General features: G+C 43.8%; 1 protein-coding gene across 1 annotated transcript; it reads right to left on the bottom strand.

The window, feature by feature from the left end:
- Positions 1 to 691: 691 nt before the first annotated feature.
- LOC112903090 (probable indole-3-acetic acid-amido synthetase GH3.13) lies at positions 692 to 5,847 on the bottom strand. Its single transcript, XM_025972305.1, has 4 exons — positions 5,325 to 5,847; positions 5,106 to 5,207; positions 4,226 to 5,022; positions 692 to 1,616 (listed from the first exon to the last, which is right to left on the bottom strand). The coding sequence occupies exons 1-4, from the start codon at positions 5,783 to 5,785 to the stop codon at positions 955 to 957; spliced, it is 2,022 nt and encodes a 673-aa protein (XP_025828090.1). The 5' UTR covers positions 5,786 to 5,847; the 3' UTR covers positions 692 to 954.
- Between the last annotated feature and the right edge of the window lie 15,104 nt (positions 5,848 to 20,951).

Raw genomic sequence — 20,951 nt, 5'->3', positions numbered from 1 at the left:
AAGTTAAAATAAAATCTATATTTTGGAATGGAGTGAGTAATTCTCATCGATGTTAGTGATGCTTATATAGGTAACTGTGAATGTATGTGAGATGCAGGCGACAGTGATGCAAATGTTCTTTTCTAGACCCAAAGGCACCCCAAAGCTACATGTACACACGGTCATAGAAGTCACGTGTTTTTTGAACGAAATACGTGTGTGCGCGGTCTTGGCTTCCAACCTAGATATATCTTCCCACCTGTATTTTATTACCGCTGCATGTTTTACTGCTGTGGATTTTTTTCCTAAGATTTTGGTCCTCTATTCTGACGTACTCACTCCGTCCTAAAAAAAAAATACAATTTTAGCTTTTCCACCAAATCAATCTCTCAACTTTGACCAAATATATATAAAAAACTAATATGATACCAAATAATTATAATTAGATTTACCATGAAAATATTTTCATGATATATCTATTTAGAGTCATCAAAGTTAAAAATATTTTTTATAAATTTAGTCAAATTTAAGGAAGTTTAACTCAGTTCAAACCTAGATTTGTATTTTTTTAGGACGGGGTAATATAAACGACTTCAAAAATAACAAATTCTACTTAAAAGTTGTACGCCTCATCGAAATTTTCTTTTAAAGTTTATATTCATCCGAAACTTTATGAAATGGCAAGAGCAAGTCTATCAGAAGGGAACCATGATTTGCCTCGAAGATATTCCAAGAATTGATGACAACACTAGTGAGTCAATGACCAGTTGACAAGAACAAATGATCAATTCTCAAATGCAATTGAACAACACTAGAGCGATAAACACGATTCACGCACTCCGATCCCGTGAACTGAACATCACATCAGACTGACATCATGCACATCGACAATTAACAATTATCTACGTAATCAAGGGAATTGAAACCGTCCGTGCGCTGCTGGCCCTCTTATGCGCTGCGTAAGACACACCTCGATCACGCCGGCGTCCCCTCGTTTAAGCTAGCGGTGGCGGTGACGCCGGCGCCGTCGGCACCCGCGGCGTCGGCCTGGAACGGCGGCTCCCAGTGCGGCACGGCGTCGCTGAAGAACCTGCCGACGACGCGCGCCTCCAGGACGGCGATGGCGTCGGGGTGCTTGATGCAGCGCGGCGTCTTGTACTGGTTCACGGAGGAGCCGTGGGAGACGCAGAGGTCCATGAGCGCGTCGAAGGCGCCGGGGTTCACCACGCGGATCTCCAGCGGGCCCACGGACCGGTCGCGGCTCCGGCACCGCCGGTACACGGCGTCCAGCCCGGCCTCCACCTCGGCGCAGCACGCGGCCATGACGCGGGCCGCCGCGGCTTCGGCGTCGCCGTCGCCGGAGGCGGGCAGCGGCGGCGGGGTGAGCTCCCAGAAGAGGACGTAGTGGCCCGGGATGGAGGCCGTGTCGGCGTAGGCCGTGTACTCGGAGAGGATGGCGCCGAGCGGCGCGAGGAGGCGCTTGGCGGCGGTGACGGCGCGGAGGAGGTCGTCCTCGGAGGTCTTGTCGGTGTCCACGCTGAGCACCACGTTGCGGCGGTGCACGAACCGGAACTGCGGCGCCGCGTTGTGGAACCCCGACACCTGCAGGATGTCGCCCACGCGGTACCGGTACAGGCCTGCGCCACGCACATACACCCCCGTCAGTCCATGGCGTCCATGATCAATGAAAAAAAAAGGGTGAAGGACTGATCATGCTGATCGGACCATCCGTCTGTTCATTGAGGTATTCAGATTCACATTGTATAGTTCTTCTCTAAAACAAAGGGAAAAGGGATGAAAAATGCAATGCTATTTGATTCATCAGTTGAAGAAACGATAGTGCTTGGATAAAGTGAATGCATACACCAGAAAGAATCCTTGTTCTTTTAGATTTTTTTCTGCGAGCATAGATAAAGTCCATTCAAATTTTTCAAAAGACAAACATTTTTATTTTTGACAGTGAATATCTAGAGTTTTATCTAGATTGACAACAGAGGATTGGTATATATTACTACATTCATTTTGGAAAAAAAAATACTTTCACCACATGCATATTGCTGTTTCCTTTTAATAAGGTAATATAATAATTATTATAAGCATTGCTTGTCAAATTGTCAAATTGGAGGCCACATGTAGATGTCCTAATTGTCTATATATAGTTTCAGTCAAGAAGAAGGACATAATGAAGGAATTGATAACGTTCCTTCTATAACTTCAGTTGAATGTTAAAAAAAAATCTTGAGGTGACCTCCAATTGTTGGGAACACACATCTCTACAACAATAATGAGCACTTTGACTTTGTGCCCCCACTAGCACACTTCTGTGCAGCATTTCCACATGCAGTGGCTATCTATTTGATCCACTGCATTAATCACTTTCCCCTCAGGAATATAGTTTAAGGTATCATGGATCCATCAAGTGATGTGCAGAGTTCAGTTTATTCATGGAAGTGCAAGACTGTGAGATGGAGCTAATAAATGAAGGTTGTGGGGTTGGGATGGAGGTCACATTGACTGGATATCATTTATTCACATATCACATCTGGATCTTCTCTTGTTCTTGTGGCATGTATTATTGGTTGATTCTTCCATAGCCTTTTGGTTTTTTTTTGTTAGTATTACCTAGCTCCTGCTACAGGAGATAAATTGTATTCTTGTTCTTTACCCCAGCATGTTTCTAGAAGAGACTAGCATTTACAATAACATCTCTAGACTCAGCGTTTTATTTCTTAAAGAAAAGCAGTAAATATTGAAAATGTATTTTTTCGATTTTCCAAAGGAGGCAATAGTATTAAATATCATTTATGCCTGGAGGCAATAAAGCAAATTATTTACTGATTTTGACGAAAAGGTATCATCTTACCCCAGCAATGGATAGACATGCATGTCTGACCTGACCTTTCTAATCAACTCCCTCTAATCAAAATGAAGCTACAAATATCTCCTTGTCTGGTGAAAGTTAGTGTACTGTCAATCCAAACATGAAAGCTAGGAGGGAGGTTATATACCTTTGGAATGAGTGTACTTTCAGTAATTCAGTGGAAGTGATTGTGTCGTTAATAAAATAAGCTAGTGGGAAACTGGGAGTCAAGAATCTGACACACCATTGGCCAAGTGGGTGATCCCAAATTACAGCTATATATACCTACATAATTTGGTCAAATCACCAAGCTCCACTTGATTACTTTTTGGAACACTACAGAAGAAAAATAATGGGTGCACAATATAATAATATGTGATTTATTTAATTCCTTTAACCTAAAATGCAAAAAACAAATGGGCATTGTGCTGCCAGATAATGCATGCACCACTTAAATAGGGAGTAAAACATTCCAATTTTACTTAATGATGAAAGTGTGAAAAAAGTAAAAAAAAATATCGGCAGGAGCGAAGATTAGTGCAGCGTGAAGAAACCTAAGGCATATAAAATATGGAAGCAGTGCACTGTGGCTGAGGGAAGCAAGACTCACTTCTGTCCAACAGTGGAGGGAACAGCGAGGAGACCGCAAAAAGCCAAACAAAAACTAAACAACTGGTAGAAAGCAAAACAAATAAAAGGCCTTCATCTTTATTTCCATCCAAGACACCTGCACTACTTATCTTTGACATGCAGATATCCATCATGCTAGCGTGGTATCACATAAAAAAAAGTTGCCAACTTGCTTTTAATTTCATTTTCAGCAAAAAGTGCAGACCCAATTCAGTTATATGAACTAGCACCAAGTCATTTCAGGAAAATGTGATTGATAAAAAAACAGTCAAGCTTTTCTTTTTTGCACAACCAGCAAAACCGGGGTGCTAAGCAATTTATTTCCATGACATGTCTGGTTTCAAGAAGTTATATAGCTCACAAAACTTTTTAAGCTAAGGCGTGGCGTAAGAATTTAAGTTGTGCCAGGGTTTGTTAAATCATTTGGATAACCTTAGGTTAAACTTAATAAGAAACTGTATCTATGACGGGTGGGCCATCATGCTGCATTTTTTTTGAATGGCATAACTTTAGCAGGAAACTCTTTTTCTTAAAGAAAAATATGCTCAGTTACGGAAAAAGAAAACTTTGGCAAACTAGACACTTGTCTAGTTGTTACGTGCTCTCCACCGTTGATTTGGGATCATCGGACGGCCTTGAACCAGTGCAATTCTAACAACCTCCGATCCAGTGCATCGGTTAGAAGTACATACATGCATCCAGCCACATAAATGCAACAAGGAAAATAATTGAAGGAGACGAGGAAGAAATTCGCACCTGTGAAGGTGGTGACGACGAGCTCGTAGTGGCCGCCGATCTCGACGTCGACGAGGTCCACCACCTTCCCGTCCCGGACCTCCTCGCCGTCTTTCTCCACCTTGACGAACTCGTAGTAGCACATGTTGGGCAGCAGCGTGTACGCGACGTCCTCCGGCCGGTCCAGCGGCCGGAGGTTGATCCCGAAGAAGCACTCCGACGACGCGTACATGGTCGACACCAGCGGCAGGCCGCCGCCGTAGAACTCCAGCAGCGGGATGTACTGCGCCATCGACCCCGTCACGATGACGTCGATGTACTTGGTCCGCGGCCAGAGCCGCCGCACGATGCCCCGCCACGACGCCGCCGCGCACTCGGCGGCGATGGCGTCGGCCAGCGCCGGGTCCGGCCGCGCCACGACCCTGGCCACGGCCTCCCGGCACGCCGGGTCGGTGACGCGGGACCCGTCGACGCGGCCGGCGCGGATGTCGTTGCAGAGCGCGCGCCAATGCCCCTCGAGGAACTTGACGGCGCGGAGGAAGGCGGAGGCGAAGACGGCGCCGACGCGGAGCACCTCGCCGCGGCGGGCGAGGCCGCAGAGCAGCTGCGCGTACATGCTCTGCGCGCTGTCCGGGCACAGGATCGTCTCGTTCGGGCTCGTGTACCGCGTGTACGGGCTGTCCGGCCGCTCCCGGAAGTGCCGGCTCTTGTAGTAGCTCGTCAGCACCGGCCGCGCCACCAGCCCCGACGGCGTCGTGATCTCCGGCTTCACGAACAGCAGGTACATGCACCGCCCCTCGTCCAGGCCTGCCACGTACCTGCACGTACGCCGATCGACATGCCACGGTCAGGTCACTCACTGGAGCTAATCAGTGTTGCAGCATGTGCCATGGACACCTACTTGTTCATGACGGGGATGAGGAGGTTGTAGAGGAAGGTCTTGCGGTCGAGCTCCTCCTCCGTCGACGGCATCAGCTTCGGCTGCCCGCCGGACGTGCCGGAGCTGCGCTCGCACGAACAGACCACCAGGAGCTAGCACCGTCAGTGGCCGGCCGGAATTCCGACGACGTCTAGAACGATGTGTGCGAGCTTAATTTTGTGCATCAGCAGCAGCACGTACCTCGTGAGGAGCTCGGTGATGGTCTTGGAGGAGATAAGCGACGAGGGGGCGCCGTTGGCGATGCGCTCGATGTACGGCTTGACGTCCTCGTACTCCACGACCGGCACGCGCTCCTTGAACACGGCTGCGAGCTCGTCGGCGCCGCGCGCCTCGGCGTCGGCGCCGAGGAAGCCGCGGACGTAATCCGTGCCCGCGTTCATGGCGAGGATCTCGCGGAGGACGCGCCGCTGGATGGCGCCGGCGTGGGTGGTCAGGTCCTCGATGAGCTGCAGGCTCGCCGGCCCGTCGTGCGGGTCGCAGGCGGGGATCGTAGGCGGCAGAGCCGACGGCGGTGGCATTGCCGCCGCCGGCGACGATGCTGGCGGGATCACGAAGGAGGTGGAGGAGGGGAGGTGGTGACCGAGGTCATGGTCGGGCGCTGGGGACGTGGACGTCGTCGTGGTTGACATTGTTAGATCCATGCACGCGTGCACTCGCGGTGCCAGGACATGGAGGGGCTCGCACGGCCGTGTTCTTGTGCAGCTACTGTTGTTGCAGAGGTGAAACTCTCTTGCTCTCCATGGCCTATATATATGTCATCATGACATGTCTATGGGTGTAGAGAGAAAGTGATGTTGTCAATGATTTGTTTTAGAGAGTGAGTGAGTGCAGAGAGATGCTTAGCTGTGAGTGATTTCGTTTTATCTTTCTTTTCCCCCTCTGTGGTGCAACAAATTTATGGGGAAGAGAGCACAAGGTAGTGTGCAAGTCATTTGTGTCAATGGCCTACACATGTGACCATGTCTTGGAGCTTGTGATTAGATGCATCTATTATGGGTCAAAGCTTCATATGGCTGCCTCCTCAACTTTGGTGTCCCTTTTATGTTTTTTGTAAGGGCCTTGCTACTGTACTCCAATTACTACCTCCTAGGAGGTAAGAGAGGCGAAAGAAATCATAGCCGTTGATTTTTAGAATTTTCATTTAGAATAAATAGGAAAAAAATCCCAACAACATTCCGTCAATCATGCAGCTTCCGTTTCAACACCTCATGCAGCTTTCATGCTCAGCTCCTCACGCACACGGCATCATGAAAAAAAATGCCGGCCATCTCAACACAAACAAATATTGTATGATTCAAATCAAACCTAGAAAAGGAACACACATGTCATCTTGTACCTATTTGTTTGTTACGTGCCATCAAAAATAACCAAATCTTCGAGTGTCTGGTAATTTAGGCGAGACTGGCCATCATACTAGAACGCAAAACTACCTTCACATGTTACCCGTGTCACGTTTTTATTATGAACAAATTAATGTCACGTTCACTATTCACGTCCGGAAATACTATGCGATTGATCTGATACACTCATGCTTGTAAGTTAGATCTAAAAAGAAGATATTTTTCCTACTTTTAGAATTAATATATATGAAAAACAAACAGTTATTCTATTACCTCCTACAGGGTAATATGTTATTAGATCTACGATCCACATTTACTTCAGAGTACCGTAGCAAAACCAAGTAATTGTCTGTGCTCTTCTTGGCAGACAGAGCCAAAGTTCATCTTATCAGATAGTCACCTGATTTTAGTGAAAGAAGCATCAATTCTATGGACAGAATGTGAATGGTACCAGCCTCTCTACTCCTAAGGATGGAGACATTCATACATGCATTTATTCGCACCTTTAGTGCAGCTTGTTCAAAATGAGCAGGAGTTGAATTCTCTTGCTCCCAAGGCTACAAGTTTTGTAAAATTACTCATAATAATTTACCGTACTTAAAAAAAACCTGCACCCTGACAAAAGGTACATAAATGAAACTGAGGCTTCTATAATTTCAGGAAAAGGGGTGGCTAGCTTATGTCTACTTGTCAATCAGATCTCTTCGTATAAACAAAGGAACTTGATTTACTTTTAGTTTATGTGTGTATTCATCTACAATTTTGAGCTTTCTCTTCTTTAGCTCCCTCTGACATACTACAGATTCTAATGAGGAATAAGAAAGGTTTTCTTTGATGCCCTTGCAGTTGTAAAAATAGAGCCATTTGATTCCTTGACCAATCTGGGTCTAGAACTGTTACTTTGATCAACAATATCAATTTTTTGTTGGATGGCCATGTCACCAGGAATGTACTGACCATGTTGTTAATAACTTATTTTATGTCTTGCAAATCTTGTAAGCTGCATTTGTCCAATTTCTTTTTCCTGATTGCTTTATCAGTGATTAGGTGCCAAATCGACTGCTTAAGGTTGCGCTCGACATAATAATCTGAACCGATCAGAAATCTGAAGTTTGACAGAAATATTTGCAGGCAAAGATTAATTAGATTAGTACCATTTCTGACCCTTCAATGACCGGTCATCTGGGGCTATTTTAATGCCTGAAATGTGTCTCTTCTTGTTGATGCTCTGTTGGCTCTTGTCAAGAAAGCATTTTAGTAGAATGTTGAGCTGACCTTTTGGGACATCTTATTTTCAGTCAAGGCTGAGAAGTAGAATGACACACATGGCTAGTCTCTTAGTCCTAGCTGTCACAATTTTGCTGGGGATTAAATATATGAATCTAATCATCCATGCCAACAAGTACATTCAGATCCCACTTCATCATGGAAAGAATAAAATTATATATCAGAAAAGGGTTAAACTACACATGCTCCTGCACTGTTGCATCATCTCATAATTTTGGTTGATTCTTTTATTCAAGAAATCTGCTAAATCTGATGTGAGGTGATTTATTTAGTCAGTGCAGACAGCTAGAAGATTTAGAGAGATCATGAGGTCAGGTTTGCACCAGCTGTCCACGCAAACAAACTTAAAAATGGTTTGCACACCAGGTTCCATATGAAAGATCTGGGATTGTTTGCCATGTTTATCTGATTAAATCGATATGGCGAAATGTATTTTAGTTCATCAAATTGTGTTCGATTTTTCATGTTTGAATAATCATCCTGTTACTCTGATATTAATACAAAGACATAGTTGTTAACAGGTTTGGCTCAGATAACAAAAGCAGTTGTGATGGTGCCATGGTGGTAGCAGTCAAACACACTGTATGACAAGATGTCATACCACTGTACGCACTCGTGCATGTGGTGCCATAATCGGCACTACGACTGCCAACCCATTGTCTGTCCAACTGGTTTGGAATTCAGGTTGGTATCCAAGGGTAACCAGTTTACAAATATTCAGGATATTTCTAGTTCAAAGTTAAACTGGTTCTTGAAAATTCTTGCAGCCAATCCACTCATGCAGACAAAGTGATATGGTGAATTATGTCTTTTTAGGTTGCATTGGTGAGATTTTTATCTGCTAAAGACTTTGGAAGTTTCATAAAGAAAAAGGACTCCTGGAAAGGATAACCAGTTGTCCTCGCTCCCATACAAGTAGGAATCAACATCAAAAGGAAAAGAACAAAAGAAAAGATGATAAGATCTATGATCCCACCGCAATCATTGCTAGATCAAGAAAAATTATAACATATAGTGTATATATCGCTATATAACTCTTATAATCCCAAAGTCGTACTCTTCTGATTTGAGATCATTGAGGGGCTTTATGTGTGACTGCTTATTTTACATACCCAAATAAGTCATTTTCCGCTGTCAAGCATCCAATGCAAGTGGGGATTTTTTGCACACAGGTGTAGCATTTGCCTACTGTCTAATAGGTTACCTGTTTCCAATTCATATCATAGCCCTGTAAGACTGGATTCTTGGTCCTCACAAAGTGCCGACTGACATCAGCAAACTTCTTTACACTGCGCATTCTGCAACTTGTTATTTTTATTACATGGTTAACTACAATAAATAGTTTTTTATTGGTGAATATTTTCTCAGTAAAATAATTAGGACCCTACACTGCTCTGAATCGCAAAAACAGGACATGATGGTTACCTGCATTGGGAAGGGAACTAATGCACTCACTGAGCAGTGAGCAGTAAATAATCGAGCCAGTCCAAAAAAGCTTGTAGAGTTTTTAATTATTTATTTATTGCTTAACAGGCCAATTCTCACAGTAATGGGAGAAGACAGATTTGTAGTTTAGTGAATAGATCGACAAAATGAGGATATGCTAGATTTAGTGGCTCACATGTTAAAATTAATTAACTACCAATAAAAATATGCAATGAAATATTTTAAAAAGTTAAAGACAGAAATAGTGAAGATGTTGTTGATAAGGCTTACTTTGAAGGAGACAGAAGATCCTTGAAAAGAGCAGGAAAGGAGGAGGAAAACAAGGGAGGAACTACCAACTGTTCTTGGAGCAGCTGGTTTGATGTACTAAGTGCCAAAAACAATGCATTAGTCAGTAGTGTTTCACATTCACAAAACAAATACACAGGGAGAACACCTGTATGGTCATGGAGTCCAGGAAACAAAAGTTGGCTAGCAGAAGAAAATAAAAAAAAGGTATATAACGACATTGGACAACAACTTATATTAGTGGATCATACCATTGAGATGACTTGACCAGGTGAGTGATGTCTCATAATGACTTGGTCAATGGTGTCTTTTGGCAAAAAAGGGGGATGATATTATTTGAGTGCCTTTACCATCACTTTTATCTTGTTGGTTCTGGTAAAAGTCAATACTTGCCAAATATCGATTTATTTCCTGTTGGTGGTGCAGGTCCTTTTACCTCAAATAGGTAGCTCCAAACAGGCAGCTTGCTGTAACCCAAAGTCTTTCATTCCTTGACATGACAAGAGACACTAATTAATTTGGATCTTGACCATGAAAGGTGTACTTAATATTTGCAATTTTAATTTAGCTCATACCTAGTAGGTTGAAGAAACGACCAGTATGTTTTTGACCAGTATTACGTTTGAAAATAATTGAATTTACCTTTTTCAGGCAGCAAACTCGCTGCCCAAGCTCGCCTCACAGTAATAAACGGGGCTTCCCTTGAGATTTTTGCATTAGGGCTAGGCTCAGGCCCATGTTTTTTCAAGTCTTAAGTTAAATGATATGAGTTCATTAGCTTACTAAAAGATGTCTTAGCAAAGTCAAAAATTAACTAAACCAGCCCTTGGGTACAAACTGGCTTGAGTACATTTCAACAACTCATGGTCGTTGGTTGCTCAGTGCCAAAAATATTCTTGAAAAAGTTGAGGCCGACTCTAGGTCTTTGTTGGATTTTTAGTAGAAATTATGAAGGAGAGGAATCCTAACAGAAGGATCTATACATAACCTTTAAGGAAAATAATTGGGTTTGTAGAATCTTCTTTTTTTCTCTCGAACACGCAGGAGAGCTCGTATCTTTGTATTAAGAGAGGAAAAAAGTCCAATTACAAACCCATCACCTTACCTTGGACTAGAGTAAGGGATGCAACTGTTTTAGGAAAACAAACTATTACAAGCAAAGAGGAATTTGGGACCTGACCACAACAAGACCTCCTCAAATCAGGAACTGCAACTCCCTCTAGGCTCAGGGCAGTAAGCCCTTTGGCGCCAGAGATTTGCCATAGGTGAAACTCATCCTTAAAAGTCTTGAAGAGCTCCCTGCAAGTTTGGTGCTGCTCCATCGAGGACACAGGCATTCCTGTGCTTCCAGATGATCCAGGCTCCAAGGATTACAAGAGAATTAAATCCCTTTCGTAGTTGCGTCTGTAATTTCTTCCAAGACTTCTTCCACCAATCTTTTGTAGAATCCTTTGAACTTGTCAATTCACATGATGCATGACATGGCTTAGATCCTGAAGTTTTTTCCCATTGTTATTGCACTTGCCTTCTCTCCTTTCAAATTTGATACAGAACATCTTTGTTTCATCAAGAGGGTTAGATTCATGTGAAGCATCCAAAAACCTTTCATGACCTATTCCTCTGTTTTGTGTTCAAATGATAGCATTGACATACTACACGACCAAAGTGTTTTCTCTAATCTTGTATTTTCTTGCGCACCCCCCCCCCCCCGGGCATTCTGTTATTAACTGATTCCCATGGGAACTGTAGACGAACTTTTAAATCTTCAATGAAACCAGGAAATGATCATCTGTCGGTATCACAAATCTGCTCTGTGATTTTCAGTTGTCAGCATTGAGTACCAGGATATATGATATATGATAATTGAAGCAACCTCATCGGTCGTAACTTCATAACCATTGAATCATCATGTTGCACAGTCAAACAACCACTCGAGGGATCAAGTATATATCAATCAATGAAACAAATTGCCCTTACGATGTTCCATAGAGCTTCTTGTGATGACCTCATTATACTCTATTGACACATGACACTAGGATAATAACTCTTAGGAAACCACTTGGCACTTTCTGGTGGTTATATGTGATGATCCTTGACCAATGATAATAATGTTAACACCCTCCAATGATGTGTAGATAGATAGACCAGAGGACCACCACTAACCCATACCTAGTTTAAAGGGATAATATTATGCGAAGTACAACCACAAAATCTTGTCCTGAGGACCACAAGGCACTGGTGAGCTCATGCCATGTCCTTGCCTCCCATTGGGATGCATTTGTATTGGTGTTTGGTATACTCAAAGCCCAATGAGTTAGAGAAAGATTGCAAAGTACAGGTGACTTTTTGGATCAAAACCTTGCATTGCACATCATGTATGCATGTCCTATTAGCCTCTTCAATAGCTAGCTAGTAGGCTAGTAGGTAGGCCGCGTTTAAGGATCAACATCTGCAATGATCTTTCGAGTTTTTGTGATGAGTCAGCGCAGAGACTTCTTCATTTCATTTTGCTCATCATCAAATGCTATATTCTTCAAAGTGCACAATTGATCAGATAAACCCAGAATTCTTATAAAAGTGAATTAGAGATGAGACTTCGTATGAATTTTAACAATTTTTTGGAAAACCATGTCTTGTTCAGCAATGGCAGTATGTAGATTGCACATTGCAGGCTATCTGCTCTGAAACTGGTGGTGCACACCCAGAAGGCCAGACTACAGTCACCAGTCCAGTTCTGCTGCCTGGACACAATTGTTAGTTGTCTCTGGAACTAATCATTTTGACAGGACGGGCACGGCGACCGAGGGCACCAGATCCAAGAGACTGGTGGTCCTAAAACCAACAAAAAAGAATGCAGGGAAGAGAAGGAACCGCTGGAAAAGAAACGATCAGGAGCAGGGGCAACTTGTGCTCTGTGAAGCCCTACAGGATCACCGCGGGAGACAGGCCACATGAGCTCAAGTGATGCCCTCCTACGATGAGCCTAAGCCTCACATGGCGCAATGCCCATAAACAAATCCCTCCTCTTTCTCCCTAGCCCAAGGGTGGCCACTAAACAAGGCCCCTGAATCCCCTCCCTCCGAGAAGCTGCACATGAGCACCGCACATGGATCCCCTTTGATCCGCTGGCCAGTCTCGCACGATCATGCTGCTACCTCCTCACATAACGGCCTCGCCCGCGCCGACCAGTCTCCAGCCTCGGGGATCTGTCGCCGGCGATCGCATGCCGCAGCATCTGGGATAAATTTTGCTGCAGCGTAGAAAAACAAGTCAGCCAGATGCATGCTGCGATTCCAACTGCCTCCTCCTGGCGATGCCCCGCGATTTGTTTTTGTTTTTTGCTTCGCTTTCCCTGCTGCATCTGCGGATGGCACATATGTTCAGGTGGGGGATCGAGGAAGATGGAGGGGGGATCCTTTGACCTGAGAAAAGCTTTTTGTTCGGCAGATCAAGACTGCAAGAGTGAGCTCTGAAGTTGTTCCTGAATCTGCTCTGAAGAGTAATCTCTGCAGTTTTATCTGTGCAAAGAGTGCAGCTGACTCATACATATGCTGGAGTGAAACACATTGGGAGAACAGAACTGCAGAGCTCTCCGGAGACGAAAAGGCCGTGAGAGATGGGCGTACCATTTCAACGCGGCCATCCCGCCGGTGACGGACGGAGGCTGCAGCACAGGGGAGGAGGAGGAGGATGCCGACATGGGCGGGCCGAAAAGTAGTCCATATGGGCCCAGGACTACTATCCTCGGATTTTGTTGGGGTAGAAAAGTTTTACTACACACTACATAGCTTTCGCGGAATTTTTTTTAAAAAAGGGTTAAAAAAAATTTTAAATTCGAAAAAGGGGTGCCGATTTGGAAAATTTCTAAAAATGGGCACCTCCCGCCCGATCAAAGGGCGGGCGGCGTGGGGCCGGAGGCTCCCGCCCATCCAACGGGCGGGAGGGGCCTGTTCGCGAATTAGAAAAAAAATTTATTTGCGAAGAGGGACCTCCCGCCCAATCAACGGGCGGGAGGTCCCTTTTCGCGAATAAGAAACTTTTCTTATTCGCGAACAGGCCCCTCTCGTGGCGGCAAAGGCATCCCGCCCGCCCAACGGGCGGGATGTGCTCTTTTTCTTATTTTTGGTCAAATTTATATTTTACAAACTATTTAAAATTCATACTTTTTTCAAATACAACATTTATTTGCCATACTCTTTTGTATACATGTAAATTTTTTTAAAAAAAATCAATAACAATATTACTCTGCTTCCCATTACTCATGCAGATCGATTTGATCCACTGCACGGAGGTCGAAGCTGCATCTCAGATCACGTTGTTTGACCGTGGAGTACGTGTACCGGAGGCACAGTACAAAGAGAGCTTTCGTCGGATTCATGGTAACTTGACGCGAGCGTTACGTGCACTGGCGTATTGCAGCAGAGACGACGAGGGGGCCTCCAGTTCATCTCATGCGTCCGCCCACGTATACACAGCTGGCCCATCGACCTCTGCAGCATCGCACACAGCGTCCAGCGGTACTGCCGCCAGTTCGAGGTGTAAGTCCTTTATAATTATCATTTCGATCAACTTTGATTTACACGACTAATTTCGTATGATTTATACAACTTTGATTTACACGACTAATTTCGTATGATTCGGTGGACTCTGTATATTTAAACTGTTTTTTATCATACTATTTTATTTTTAATGGCTTGATGTATCGTACTATCGTAATATTTGGATTCTACATTGCAAAACGTTATCGCTTAATCATCTTAGTACGAGTTTTAGATATGGTAATCTTCTTCGTAAAATTGAACTAAAATTTTATACGTATACAAAAGAGTATGGCGAATAAATCTTATATTTGAAAAATATATGAATTTTAAATAGTTTGTAAAATATAAATTCGATTTTATATGTATACAAAAGAGTATGGTGAATAAATCTTGTATTTGAAAAAAATATGAATTTTAAATAGTTTATAAAATATAAATTCGAATAAAAAATAAGAAAAAGGGCACATCCCGCCCGTTGGGCGGGCGGGATGCCTTTCCCGCCGCGGGAGGGGTCTCGTCGCGAATAAGAAGGGTCTCTTCGCGAATAAGAAAAGTTTCTTATTCGCGAAGAGGGACCTCCCGCCCGTTGGTTGGGCGGGAGGTCCCTCTTCGCGAATAAAAAACTTTCTTATTCGCAAAGAGGCCCCTTCCGCCCGTTGGATGGGTGGGAGGTGTCCGGCCCCACGCCTCCCGCCCGTTGATCGGGCGGGAGGTACCCATTTTTGGAAATTTTCCAAATCGGCACCCCTTTCTGGAATTTAAATTTTCTTTTAACCCTTTTTTTTAAAAAACTCGCTTTCGCGTAGGCTCAAGATGAAGAAAAGGCCCAACAGCAGCCTGCTACACAACGGGTGAAAGGGGGAACACGAGCGAGGAGGGCGTATGGGCCTTGCCATGTTAGCTCTTTTTTAAAAAATATAAAAATAAAAACTAAAGTGGTTGCAGGGAAAAAATTACATATTTACTTATATTATCTCTACTCTAAAAAACCAATTGGGGGACTTTTTTTTTCGTGCGACCCCAGTCCCCCGTCGAACTTTCGTCAGTCTGCCATGCCACGGATCAACTTGTGCCGTCCGATTTCCCCACCCTCGCAACACCGACGGCGTCCCGAAGAAACTGCCGCAAACTCCCTCCACCCGCGCGTTCATCGCGTCGTCGTGTGGCCCAGTCGCTGCAGCCGCCCTCCCCTCAGGTCCCACGCACCCGGCCTGAAAACCCTACTCCAAGTCCGACGGCCTGACCTTCTGCAATCGCGCCGTCGTGTGGCCATCGGCCGGCGGACGCGTTGCGCTGAGAGGCTGCAAGTCCGGCGGCTTGGGTCCGATCAGCCTGCGTTTTTCTTTCTTTGGCGTTGCCCTCGCCTTCGAAATCGCGTCTCCCTCGCCTCGCATCGCCGGCAGAACGGAACCGTTGGAGCCAACAAGACCGAGCAGCTGCCCGCCCTCCTGTCGTCGCCCCATCTCCGTCCTCCGATCCAATCGGGCCTGCCTTGCATTATGCCAACGACGCGTTGCCTGCGGGAACGGAGAACCACGGCGCCCCATATACCTTGTGGCGGCGTGTCGACGGCGGCCATTGGGAGTCGAGGAGCCGGGGAGCCAGGAGCCGACAGCAGTCATGGGAAGTCATGTCACCCACCGCATGGAGCATCTCAGGCAACTGATCGATCGGCGAGACACCCATCCATCCCGGCCTCAATGCGTGGACTCCTTGAACGTGGATCCGCCGCCGCCGCCAGGACCACTGCCGGAGATGCCTGGTGGTAGCAGCAGCGGCGGGATTCGTGACGACAGCTACGGGATTCATGCCCACTCTTGATATTCTCTCCACCGAGGACGCGTTCTCCTCCAAGAGTCCAAGTACAGCAACCACCACTGCTGGGTTTGATCTGGTCTGCTGAGCGCCTGAGCTTCCAGTCGATTCCTTGCTCTTTGGTTGCCACCATTCGTCATGGAGCCTTGATTCCAGTGCTGGTCTGTCAATTCGGCGCCGCGAGATGAGCAGCTGTGTAGAGGTTAGTTGCATCTCGTCAACTAGCTCCTGAGGTACACCATTTAATTTCTGATGCATGCTAGGTGCTCGATTAAATTACCACTGCACATATGTTGTCTGAAATGCTTTTGTTAGTATGTTTTCCTCTGACTTTTTGCATTCACAGCATGCTGAATCGTCGGCGAGAATCATATCTCAGTCTAGCACCCTGGTGTTGGTATTATTTTGTTTACAAATTGATCTAATGAATTGGCTGGACACCATGCAGTTCAAGGGTGATGCAATGGAAGGGGGCAAACGTCTGAGGACAACGTATCTAGAATACATTAACCCACCAGCACCAGGCCATGTACATGCAACACAACTAGATCCATTCTACTGCTCGTATTTAGCTCATGCTAATCTTACTACCTTACCTAGATAGAGTAATGGGTATCTGCAAAGGTACTGAGCCCTGACCTATATTGGTACTAGCAAGCTTTTACTACTTCCTCGTCATCTTCCTCGTCATGTATCTGGTTTTTGTTCCAGATGAACATATAGCTTTGCGAGATGAGTACCTGGTTGAATGTCACAACAAAGCTAAATGGCCGCGTTGAAAGCACAGACTGCATATGAAGGCTATTCAACACCATTTGATCTTTCTGGTATGGATCATTGGGTGCTGCCCGTTTGATCTCTCTGACTTTCAATAAAAATGAATGCTGCTGAATAGAAAAGGAAATAGAAATCATTTTATTGCATCAATGGTTGTAAAGTATTCAAAGTAATAGACCCGATGATGTATCTTTCAGGCTTTGTGTTGATCTGATGTTCACTATATATAAGATGCCAATGTCATCAATCACAATGCCTATATTTCATTCTACCTCATTTCCCCATGTTTTTTCTTGATTTCTTGTGTAAACATGGTTCTTTCCTTGTCAACATATTGTTTCGGGCAGGTAAGGCCCTAAAAAAGAAGTGAATACTAATGAACCTGGCACAAGCAGTTTGTACTGTCAAACCCGGAGCTAATGAGGCACTACCAGTTCACCATACTCCTTGTCCAGGGAGTATGGTTCTATTATCTGATTGTGTCTATGTTAATCTCCCTGCCTTTTTCTGTTATCATCACAACCGTGAATCACGAGAACGAAGAATTAGGGGCTATCATATCAATGAGAATCTTATCATTTAGAAATATTAAATAAAGTCTAATGATAAAACTAATTGCAGAACCCTAGGCTAATTCATGAGGCAAATCTAATGAGGTATATTAATCTATAATTAGCGGATGGTTATTGTAGCAGCACTGGAGCAAATTATAGATTGATTAGGCTCGTTAAATTCGTCTTACAAATTAGCACCCATATGTGAAAATAATTTATAAATAAATTTTATTTAATATTCCTAAATGGCAAGATTCTTTTTGACATGATAGTGCAAAATTTAGCCCTCCGGAACCAAACGGGGTCTTACAACATTCGTTTTCCGATCGTATAAAATGATAAAAAATAGATTTTCTAGTTATTTCAAGTATTGATTGCAGCCATGGTGTGTTTATGCAGCTTGGCAAATCTTCGTCTATGGCTAACAATGTGCCAATGCTTACACGACTACGGCGAACCATTATATCAGTTGCTCAGCGGCATGAGGTAGTGTTAAAGTTCAATGCTTTGTGCTTGTATATAACTGCAATTTAAAGATACAGTAGACTTTTGAATTTTTATTTTATTCGTAGCAACGCACGGGCACGAACCTAATATAGTAACAAAAGAGAAAGAAAGTGTTAGTCGTATTGAACAGTCCTGTTAAAATTAAATTCAGCATGGTTATGCTAGAAGGTATGGAAATAGGACATTTTGCGGTCATTGAGAATAGGACTATTTGATATGCACATGGGAAGAAATACCACGGTTTTGCGTTCAGTATAATCAAATTATTGGAAACTCTCTAAAGTATGCGCATTATGTATTTATGTGTATAGACTAAGCTTATGAAAATGTTATAACTGCATTTTTTTGAGAAATGGAGGGGTACGTGTAGCAACATAAATTATTTGTAAACCTTGCATTCTTTTTTAAACAAGAAAAATTATTTAGAACAACAACTCTTTCTGAGCAGATAGAGTAATAATAATATAGTGATCATACATTACTAGCTAGAAGTCCTTTGTGTTCTCCCCACTTCAAACATCAAATCATCCGGGCCAGTGGTGGAGCTAAGAATTTGCGGCTGGGTATGCCATATATAAAAAGATTCGAAACAAATACACAATATAATGGATGATAAGTTATAATAATCCATAATTGAAAGTGCATTTGGCCCCGTAAGTGGGTTTTGGTGTTGATGATATGTATAATTAAGGATCTAATGTATTTATCAAGTCATGGACGGATTAAAATTCAATGAAATAAAATATTCGAGTGAAAAAGATCTTTATTTATTTTCTATTTTGAATTTGAGTATAGGAAACACCATATTATTAAGAGGGATGCAAAGAGATGACTTAAATATGTCAAAGTGCTTAATTGATATGCTAACTACCCAAAAAAGACACAAAATCACATACTTGTGCACTTAGTTTTCTCACTGACTCAGTGTGTGTCGGAAGTTGCTTGATAGTTCCGACATGGGCCCTCTGCCGGTTGTTTTTAATGGGGCCGGAAGTTCCGACCCCGAGTCGGAAGTTCCGACAATCACTTAACAAGCACAGTAACGGCTAGTTTTTGGGGCTTGAGTATTTATACCCCTCAGCCCCTCCTTCCTATGTGGCTGACCTCTATGCAAAGAACACCTCCAAAAACACTCACTCCACTTCCCCAATACCTCCAAGAGCTAATCCTTGAGTTGATTTGAGCTAGAGCTTTGGTGAAAATAAGATTCAGGTGTGAGGCTTGAGCATTTGAGTGAGAAGGCAGCCAAGTTTATGTTAAGAGCACTTGAATGATCTTCATTCATCGATTCACGTTTGGTACTCTTGAAGCTTGTTTCTAAACTGTTAGGCGTCGCCCGGTTGAGCGTCCTCTCGTGTGTGTGCATCCCGGGAATTTTGTATCACTCATCCTTTATGGATTTTATAGTAAGTGACTCAATCCTTCTTTGTGGTTGATTGAGTGAGGTAAAGGGTTAATGGAAGACCCGACTCTTTATGAGCTCTTCAACGGAGACGTAGCTTCCTTAGTGGGAGTGAACTTCGGCAATTAATCTCTTGTATCTTGCGCTTATTATATTTATTTAGTTCTTGTTTACCTAGAATTTATTTTGTGCTAATCTACGCACTCAAGTTGTTGTGCATGCAAAGATCACTTGCAGAAGTCTCCTTGTATCATTGTGCAACTTTAATTTCAGCCAAGTTCTGTAGTTTCAAATTTAATTTTGAATTTCATATAAGAACTTTCCTTTTTTTTTGAAGTTTCGGTCCTGTGTCGAAGTTCCGACCCATCATCGGAAGTTCCAATAGGTTTAACCGCTGCGAAGATTTTTCAGAAATTTTTAGATACGCCTATTCACCCTCCTTTAGGCATCACCAAAATCCTTTCTAATTGGTATCAGAGCTTAATCTCTTGATTAAGGCTTAACCGCTAAGGGATAACAAGATGTCTCAAGTTGGGGATGGCACTGCCGATGTCACCGAAATTGCCGTTGCTCAAGCCACTGCCGGTCTAGGCCTTGAGGGAAGCACCGTGAACCCCTTTATCCAAACAAGTTGTCCACCCTCTATCCATGGATCAATATCAAGTGAAGATTCAAGTTCAAGTGATGAAGGTGAGGGTGAAGACTTGGAAGCAAGAAGAAGAGGAAAAGAGAAGATGAAGGCCAAGATTGAGAAGAAGGCCAAAAAATTGATGAAGAAACGAATCAAGGAAGAAAATGAGAAGCATCCTTGAAGTTAGAGAAGGGGACCGATGAAGTTAGAGAAGGTAAGATGGACTTGTTGCAAGGACAGTGTGAGCACTTTGTCATGCATGATGAAGAAACTGTGAGACAGATATACGATAGACTAATGGTTCTTGTGTCGGACATTAGATCTCTTGGAAGCACTGTGGCAGAACCAACCTGAATTATACCGGCTCAAGTACGCGAGTCCACTTCCGAGGGCTCCAACGTGCTTCAAACGGTATAATCCCTTGGCCTGTCGGGTAACGTCCTGATAAACCACCGATACACAGGATCAAATAAGGTTACCTCACACGAAGGTGAGTCCAGAGATACAATCACCAACACATTTTATATTACAGACACTTACATTATAAAAGTTTGCAGAGTAACATAAGTACTAGAGTGCTAAAAGTTATTACAAACCATTTAAAACATTCAAGTTTGTAGCAGCGGAATTCAAAGTACGATAACTATACACGTCGCTAGTATCAACATCATGCTAAGCCCGAGCATGACATTACTCGTTAGGATCGGTGTTGGCCGGGGACGATTCCCACTCCACGGACCACCCATCAGGCAAAGCAGAAGGCCAAGGCATAAGGTAAGCAGGTCCTTCAGAGACATTACCTGAAACAAAAGTATATAGCAAGGCTGAGTATACTAATACTCAGCAAGACTTACCCGGTATTGGGTATACTTAGCCCATAACTAGACCATGCAGGCTTTGCAAAAGGTTCAAGGTTTAGCTTTTGCTGAAAAGCAACAAAGAGTAGGTCCTTATTTTATATTTTAGCTTTCAAGTTCTAGTTCTTTTAACCATTCTAGGTAAGCATCTATAACTACTCAAGCAAGGTAGAGTCTTTAAAGCATACATCAGCATTACTTATGAACAACATTGCTCTTGTTACTCTATGTGGCAAAAGAGATAAGCAGTCTCAATCTTCGTGAGAGGCGGACGATTCTGAATCGAATTTTAACCCTTGCAAGGTAAACCTAACTCACACGCTTGGAACACCAACAGGTCGTTCCGAAGCAACCGTTTGCCT

Source organism: Panicum hallii, chromosome 8 (assembly GCF_002211085.1).
Source record: "Panicum hallii strain FIL2 chromosome 8, PHallii_v3.1, whole genome shotgun sequence".
Taxonomy (NCBI): domain Eukaryota; kingdom Viridiplantae; phylum Streptophyta; class Magnoliopsida; order Poales; family Poaceae; genus Panicum; species Panicum hallii.
Note: the sequence above shows the minus strand (reverse complement) of the source record. Positions and strands in the feature narration are given on the sequence as shown.